General features: G+C 36.7%; 1 protein-coding gene across 2 annotated transcripts; it reads right to left on the reverse strand.

The window, feature by feature from the left end:
* Positions 1-2,494: 2,494 nt before the first annotated feature.
* LOC120340992 (mothers against decapentaplegic homolog 5-like) lies at positions 2,495-9,278 on the reverse strand. Of its 2 annotated transcripts, none has more exons than XM_039409406.2 (8): positions 9,098-9,278; positions 8,748-8,908; positions 8,357-8,528; positions 5,183-5,333; positions 4,745-5,013; positions 4,145-4,366; positions 3,719-3,975; positions 2,495-3,621 (listed from the first exon to the last, which is right to left on the reverse strand). In XM_039409406.2, exons 1-8 carry the CDS (start codon positions 9,165-9,167, stop codon positions 3,478-3,480), a joined length of 1,446 nt encoding a protein of 481 aa, XP_039265340.1. In that variant the 5' UTR covers positions 9,168-9,278; the 3' UTR covers positions 2,495-3,477. The 2 variants fall into 2 exon arrangements, with proteins under 2 accessions (XP_039265340.1, XP_039265339.1); XM_039409405.2 differs by having other exon boundaries at positions 4,145-4,369.

Here is a 9,278-nt window from a genome sequence, read left to right on the forward strand (position 1 = left end):
ACTTTTGGCTGACTTATCGTGACGGCGGGACAAAACGCTGAAAAGCGGGACTGTCCCGCTTAAAGCGGGACGTATGGTAAGCCTAATTATAGCCAAATATGGAATGGGTAGAAGCATTTTTAAAGAGGAAAACAAAATCCGCCAGAAAATTGCCATCATGTTCTGATAATCTGGCGGAAGAAGAAGCTGCCAGTTGCCGTTATTGGCACAATCAAGTCCATAGCTGGTGTGTATTACAAACCAAAGCTGAGTGACTTTTACACGAAATACTCCGGTAACCTCAGCTAGTCAATTGTTGAGACTACTCCAGTCAATTCCTGCCAAGTTACTTATTAAATTATTATACGTGGTTGCTAGTTTGAAGATCGACACACCACATATAGCCTGGCAGTGGGGATGAATGCTCGGAAGGAAGGTACAGTTATTCCATTCCGACTTAATTATGTTTTCGAGTGCATGCTATTTCTCCACTTAACCAGATAAACAAATTTTAACCGTTTGTAAGTAGTTTATAAGATTAGTATAGCCGGGTGTTATCCTATGACATTATTTTTAAGAAGTACATTGGTGGATTTGTGGTTCACAAAGTATTATCAAAGTTTGGCTCATCATTAACTGCTTGCTTAACCCAATCACGACCCAGAGGCAGATTTATTCTGCTAAAAAAGGCCGTTTAAAGTATCCTTCCGAAGATGTGATGGGAATTGTTACTAGAGCATATTTATTAATACGCAGAGAAACAGCCGGAGAGTTTAAATATAATGATTCGTCAGTTTATCAACCACTGTGAAGGGTGATTTTATATAAAAAAAAAACAGCAATTGACGTGTATAGCAAATAAGATATAAAAGGCGATCTGCTGCAGAAAGCTAAATATTTTCTCGTTATCTGAGGCAGTCGGATAAAGTAGTGCCATATTTAGTAATTTCAGGAAAACAGACTTTGTTTTGCTCTGTACATTTCACTTTTCCATCACTACAAAATTTAGCATAGCTTGTCCAGTCCAGGTTTTTTGTTCCAGTTATTCAATGTTTTATATCTTTCAACCATATCTGTTTTCAAAGTATATGTGCAAAAGGGGTCAAGACATACATTGAACACACATCATGGAGTTATATATTTTGAGCCAGGCTCAGCCACTCCATAGGACTAGACTTGAGTCTTTTTTGAAGGTATGTGAATAGAGCTTTTTGTGCAAATATGTCTGAATTTTTTTTTTTGTTAGCGTTCCCTCTAAGCTGCGCGTATTGACAGTTACAGTATTGCCAATTCTGCGTTCGTTTAACTTTAAAACGTTGTGTTCTTTTCTAATTTTCCGCGCATCCCTGTTGCTGGTCGAATTTTTGAAATGTAAAAAAATATAAAATCATTTTTCTATATCATAGATTTTCCGTAGCTTGAATGCTTTTTAGACCTCCAAGACCAAAATAAATACGCGTATTCCAGCGTTCGATCGGACCCGCTAGCTGTTTCGACCTCATTGGCAAACAAATATTTCAGAAGCCCCCCTTTGAAAATCTCTGGCTACACCCCTGAGGAGTACAGCAGAATTCGTTCTTCTTTTTGACAGTTGTTAATAGTCTTGAACTCAATGTTCCTAAATTTTATCTGTGGAAATCTTCAACTTCGCTCGTTTGTCTTTTTCAACTTTAAAATTGGTTTGAGTTTGTGACATGTAGCACGAAGTGTCTGATAAGATAGCCAATTGCTGGGCGTTTATAATGACTTGAAGAATTCATCCAGTACTTTTTGGAGTGGGAGGTAAGTAATTTCTGTCAGCTTTTTGAACAGTTTTAGTAAAACTTTCCGGTAGGACTTTAGAACGAAGTGCTGTACAAGGGACAGGGGAAAAGAATTTTAGCAATGCCAACTTTGGAAGGATTGCTATTCATAAGCAGAAACATTATTACTGAAATAAATCTCGTACGAAATGGTCCAAAGCAGTGGTTCCAAAACTGGCGGTAAATGGCAATTTATAGGGGAGGGTAATTCAGTACTCACGGTTTTGAAATGTTCTTTCATATTCCCCCGTTCCTTTCACTGTTCTGTGTAAGAGCTGGACGTGTAGTGTCCGCATTTAGTTGATGAGCATTGTCATGTTCGAAGTATCGCGGTCAGTGGACCCGTAATAACAATGCTTCGTCGTACGTTCGGCATCTTATTAGATTGATAATGATTGAAATTTTAAGCATGATCAAGATTTTTTTTTAAATGATACAACCATGCATGTTCTGAACTATCTCTATTCTCATTGGCGATAAACACAACACAAAATGGAAGAATTTAGCGATAATAAAGGCCTGTTCCTGGTTCCATTTTACAGCTTTTTTCCAGAATGTCTTAGGTAGCAATATCACCAAAATATTCTGTGGTGTGGAAACCTTGTTCGATTTCACGTTCGTTTAAACCAAACTAATAAAAAAGTAGTCATGTAAATATATTCTTCCGTTTAACATATCGCTATTACGCAACACAAATGACGTACAAACGGACATCCAATTTGAAATAGGTTTTTAATACTGAAAAAATATTGGCAGCGAACAAAATCAGGTCTTGAGATACACACAATCACAAAAAGCATAAAAAGGCGAAGTCGGCTAAAATGGTTTCATAATTAATTACTATCATTGCGTTTGCATGAATCATTTGAAATTTATCTTGTAATGATATAAAGGAAACATCGATCTTCGATAACTTTCCATCTTGAAAACTGCAATGTGAATATAAAAACCAGAACTAAAGAATAAGGCACAAAAAGTAAACGGTTCAAAATGGTATGCATTTTGCGTCGCAAGCGTTATTATTAGTTACTATACTCTGGATTTTTTAAAAACATGGAAGCTATAATAGCTCAAAGTTTGCAAAAGCTGGCGCGTGGGAAACTTTAGGATCAGTTCGGGTAAATAATTTAAAGCTCCGCTCTGATCGTCTTTCGAGAGTACTGGTAAGCATCTGGAAGAACGCAACAAGTTTAAAACTGGTATGCGAAAAAAAATAAGTGAAATTGTTCAGTATTACTTTTAGGAGTGAAATAATAAAAAAACGACAGTAAATATAAAAACTGGATACAAAAAGTCAAATTTTTCTTCTGCCACACAAGGTTAATGAAATACTCCGAATATGCTGGAAAAATCGAACTCATTGAAGGGCGACTGTGTAATAACCGCGCCGAAAACCGTGAAAGAAGAGCTATTAAAAGTATTTCAGAAATAACACTTTACTTCAAGGCCACGAAACAAAGCCTATGTTGTGTCAATTGGCTTTCTAATATTATTTTACATTTAATTTACGAGTATGGGTGTGGTCTACGAATTCAAAACCCCTACAACTGTCGTCGTGCTGCGGCTTGGCTGCGCAAGAGCATGAATAGTATTTCGCAATAGCAATGCAATATACAATTCCATCGTCAATTTGTTTTGCAAACGTTCATGATCGTAATTTTTTTCCTATACGAAGTTCGTGGATTAAAAACTATCCTCATGACACAGAAGAAATTGCATTGGTCGGCGACCCCATTTGCTGTAAGACTTTGTCCAACCACTGAAGAGGGCCGTTGAGATGAATCTCGATCCAGCACGGAGTTGATGTCACATCCTGCCTGTGGTATTCAGCACCCCAACCCTGGAATATTTAAAAAACACTGTTGAGATATCCCTGCGAATTGAGGGTAAAATATACCAATAGACAACAACAGAAATATTGTTTTGAATATACTCGCCTTGACAAAGCTCATTCTTATCGTGCACATCTTCGTCAATTCGAACACCGCTTCATAACCGTGATTAACTGATTGCGAGAGCAAAGCCGCAAACTCTTGATTGTTGAAGATTTTCAACGAACATGTTGAAGGGATTTTGCAAACTGTGGTCGGGTGAAAGCCGTGATGATAGTTACAGTTGCGAGATTGTACGAATATAGCGGAATCAGAAAGGCATTCCGCATAAACCTCTCCACCAACGTAGTAGAGATGAACTCCTGTGTAAACAAATAATAATTTTAATGCTGCCATATTGTATATTGCAACAAAACCAATATCCTCGGAGCTATAGGACAATTATGAGCATTAGAGGCTTGGAATAATCCATATACAAAGTACCATATAGATTCACTAATTAGTTTTAAACTGGAATGAGGATAATAATACCTTTTCCGATGTGACGTCGTGTATTCTCTATGGTCGAATTTCGATTTACGTTGGACAGTTGTCCAAGGCAGAACCTGTTGCACTTTGCTGATGGGTCGGTGAAGCCGTCTACAATGATCTGCGTAGACCTTGCCGAGTACGCTTCTCCTACTCGATTGTTCAGTTCATAATAGACAATATTGCACCACTCCTTCGGCTCAGTATACGACACTGGCTGCACATCTTCTAAAAATAGTACAAGGTGAAGTTATCAAAACTCGTGAAAGAAGACTCAAAGCAGTTAAAAACGTGATTTCATCAGAGCAGTCGAGGTTAAAGTTTTAATGATCTATAGTTTCAAATCCTAACAAAAACCGAAATGAATATTTGTCTTGCAACACAAGTAGTGTAGAAAGGCTGGTTTGTATTGAAAATAATAAAAACATCACGAAACTAGCAGAAATTTTGGACAAGTTAACAACTTCAATAAAAACCAGTTCTACGTTGAGTAGTCGACAAAGCGACAACGTAGGAAAATTTCAGACGTCGCCGAAACTAAGTTCGGAATACGACGAGAAATAATGATAAACCACGCTTCACAACTGGTGAACTTTTACTCACCAATCTTGTGTCGATGATGATTAGAAATATGAGAGGGTGTGTGAGACGGTACATTTGTTTCCATGTTATCTGGCCTCTCTCCATCGTAAGCGGGCGGTGGAGTTTCAGCGGGTAAACTGTATGGACTACCGGGGCCTGTCGTAGAACCATCGGGAGACATGGGAGGAGGAAACGGAGAATTCGAGTTGTACGAATCTGGAGATACAGGACCACCAAATTGATTTTGAGGGGACACCGACCCAGGAAAGTGAGAGAGTGGGGGTGGACGACTGTAAAAAGAAAACTATTTATTATAATTCACACACCATAGAAGTTCGCAAGAACACAACTCCCATATGCAACATGATAAACATACAGACGATCAATGTTTTAAGCGCGTCGCGCATATCTTTGTATATGTTGACACATAAAACCACAATATGCTATCAAATACCTTACCCAGCTGTGTTAAACATTCCACCAGACTCGGCATTGTAGATGGCGTTAGGTGGCATGTGGCTGTGAGCATCGCGGACATCACGGTTTCTGTGGAGCATGCTGTGAGATGCCAGGAATTCGCTGTGTCGGGGAACTAGAACCGGAGGAAGAACTAAAAACATAAAAACGTCAAAAAAGTTTATTTGGAATGCGGAAAAATTTAAATCTTCAAAACCATATTCATAGTTCTATATCTCATTCGACATTTAATGTGGCAACTGACTGCAGTTTACAACATACAGAATGTTTGTTCGTTGACAATGGTTTTAATCGTTTTTAATCTCCCGCGGGCAATTGAAAAACAGGTGCGGAGAAATTTACAACAGGTGCTTGCGGTAATTAGTCATAAATAGCTCGCTTTTGGCAACGTTTCGATAAACAAAGTAAATTACAGTTGAACAAGTTGAACGTAAAAAACCGCCGAGGTTCGCTAAATTTATATCATGGCAATTTTATTTTACATCCAAAATCAAAATAGAAAATAAACAGGAAGATGAAGTGGGAATTATGGTAAACTATACAGGTATCAATAAGTGTATTTGAACCTAATGCAACGCGGCGTATGCAACAACCTGTAATTATACGATTTTGCTCGTTACTTGGCTTCAAGAATAGATTACAAAGGGACGCGCTTTCGGTTGGCGCCGTTTGTTACGACTGGGCGCGACGAAATTTTCGGTATGCAACAAAAGTGGTTAAAACGCGGCGTCTTGAAAAAGCAAAAAGTAAACTATAAATAAAGGTGCCGTTGAGACGCCAAGTTGCTGGCTAATATTACTATATCACGAACGCAAACAGTCGCAGCGCATTCAACTTTCCACACAACTACTAGGCAGTTATTAAACACGGCACAATAGAAGTTTCAAATACATTCCTCAGACATTTATCAAATAAAAAGCCGAACTGTTCATACAGCTTGGTTTTGCAGAAAAATTTTGGTCTCCCATTGTTACGATAAAGTACATGTATTTCGTGCCAATGCGTCGGGATATAATGAAGATAGTTTAAATTAAACAACCTGGAATGTATTTATTATAATACTAAGCTAAAAACGCTATACAATGAAGTACCGTATGTCACGACTTTGAACAATTCAGCGTTATGTCCAAATTCTTGAGTTTTCGATGGACAATGAATATTCATGCTATCCCTATAATCCAGAATGCTATTTATATTGGTTCAACTTAGGTTAGATTGACGAAAAGGGAATTTCCAATTTCCAGCATTTGAAACCACAGGAAACTCCAATTTTGCCAGCCCGTTGGTTGACTGTGGGATATTTCATTAATTAAGACTAGAATTCCACTTGCGCAATTTGAACAGTGGTAGGCTCGTCTTAATCTGATATTAAGTTACAAGTTTGAAGGCACAATGGCATGCGATTCAGGCAGCCATTTAAGCGACATAATATTAGACGACAATGAAGAGCTAAGTTAGGAGTTTTGGCTTACACAATAAAAGAATATTCGAGAACAAGCCCTGCATATCCAAGCAAAATGATTAATTTCATATAGGTGAACGCCAGAAATGTTAGGTTTATATATTACATATAGGTTTATATTTCGGCGATCGAAGTAACATCGCTATGACAAGAAAAATAAGGTAGTTCCAGCGTTACTACATCTATTATTGATATCCAACACGCTTTACATGCGCCAATGTATGGCATTGCTTTAATACAAATCCAGATTGTTGGGAAGGGCTCTGCGTATATTCTCGTCATCGGACAACTGTATTCAATAAATAGTACGTCATTATAATATTCTTTTGTTCAGACAATATTTGATGAAATTATCCAGGCGCAGGAAACCAACAGCGCCGTCGTCAAGTGCTCTCATGGCCAACTGATCACACTTTTTTCGCCATAAAATGGTATTTATTGATATAAATTTGACTGTCATTTCTACACACAAAGTCGTAAACATTGTAATTCAGAAAAATCAGAAATTCTATTACCGGCACTCTTTAAATCTGTTCATTAAGTGATAATAAAGTCTCTACTGAAATGAAGCAAAGTATGGCCAAACAACAATGAATTTTATCTACATTCATACTGAAATGTTTCCCAGCAGTTAAATACATACTTAAATGATTCAGATAAAAATTCGTTCCTAATTGGCATTGTGTTACTTGGTGATTCACAATCGACTGCCCAACAAATATTTCATTCAAGGGTGCGAGGCAGGAAACAATACAGGAAGACATCAAGTGGAATAGGAGAAAAACATTATATACATATAAAGAACGTCCATACATGTCAGACTTTAAATTGGTCTTTGCTCAGATTGTTTTTACATTTACCATGCGTTAGGAAAAGCCAGTTTAGTGACACATGCTGTATTAAGATTTTTACTGCCCCTTCTGTGTACTATTTGCTCACATACAAAATTATTTTCATTATAAACTAGTTGGTAACCTGCAATTTCCTTATGAAAAATAGATATCATTATCAAGCCTGTGCATGTTTGATGATTTGAGACCTTGTGTACCAAGCATGCACATTGTTAATATACACTAGGGAGTACCTTCAATGAAAGAACATTTTGCAAGAAAGAAATATTTTATATAGCAGATAAGGTAAACCACAACACATTTTTACTCGAAAATCCAATACTTTTGATAAGATCATTACTAATGTGAGAATGCATTTTTAATTTCTAAGAACTGCTGATTTAACTTAGGCCAGCAAAGCAGAGGAAAAACTATTGGACTAATTTGTTTGTCCAGTAATAGATTTAAAAAAAAAAATTCACATTCTATAGTGTAATAAAGGTGACAATTAATGCTAACATTGTGTCAAGACAGTTGATATAAGAGTGTTACTCAGTGCAAATGGTATAGTATAACAATATACTAAAATATCCATTAAAGACTAAACAACTCTGTAATATTTGGATGAATTTTTACCTATCTCCCCATTAACTGAATAGGCTTTCTTCTGTAAATTTTTACATTTAAATATCTTTAAACTCTGATTGCTTCTTCTGAAATCTGTACGATTTACAAAATGTTAGTGAATCTCATAGTATTTCTGATCTCTGCTAAATGCATCTCACCTTGAGTCGTAGCCAGTATCAGAAATGAATACCTCAATATACTTTATAAAAAAGTCAAGTGTAAATAATAAACACAAACCTGGGCTTTCAACTCTCTTGTAATGGTAAGGATTTATGCAAACTTCTTTTTGTTTCGAATCAAATGGAAATGAGCAACATTCCAGTGGTTTCAATTCATGGTGACTTTGTAAATCGGGCCATCTCCAAACTCTGCAATAAATCACATGGGGCAAACCTTTGCGATGAGAAACCTAAAATATAATTTAGCACATTATGAATATAATTTTATGGGCTATTTTCAAAATTATCCTCTAGCGCCGATTTTAGTGTTGGCAAACAGACCAATAATTATTTACTGGGAATTTTAAAGTATTTATCTCACAAGAAAATGACGACAAAAGTAGATATGTAGACTTGAAACATTCCTGAAACGAAATTTACCGCTATTTTGTCTAATACGAGACTTGTACCTGTAATCTGCCATCCAGTGATCGAGGTATAGTAACACAATTGCTGTCCTGACCAGGGCAGCTTAAAGCTCGTTCTAATTCTTCCAAGGACCCTTTCTTTTTCTTCAATTTTTTCACGAGAGCATCAACAGCTTTCTCTGCCCATTTTTCTTCTTCATCACCTGTGGAACAGTAGAAAGAATCATCTAATTAAAATGAGAATAGTTTTACATCAAACGGATGAATTAGGCCTACTTTTCTTTTGGGGAAAACAGTGATATGTGAAGTGTGTTATAAAACTGATGATACGATTTGGTATATTTATCATCAAAATGACCTGTCTATAAATGAAAATGCAATGTGTCACATACCTTGCTTCCATCCCAGAAGTCTTTTCACAGCAGGACTTGTAAATGAGAATAAGCTGGTCATTGTTGCCATGTTTTGGACAAAATATAATTAGCAGAACTTTTTATCTAAGTTACTTAAAAATAGCCATATGGCTCTTTCAGACTTTAATAATAAGTATATCTGTATATACCAAGATACTGA

This window comes from Styela clava, chromosome 14 (genome assembly GCF_964204865.1).
Source record: "Styela clava chromosome 14, kaStyClav1.hap1.2, whole genome shotgun sequence".
NCBI classification, from domain to species: domain Eukaryota; kingdom Metazoa; phylum Chordata; class Ascidiacea; order Stolidobranchia; family Styelidae; genus Styela; species Styela clava.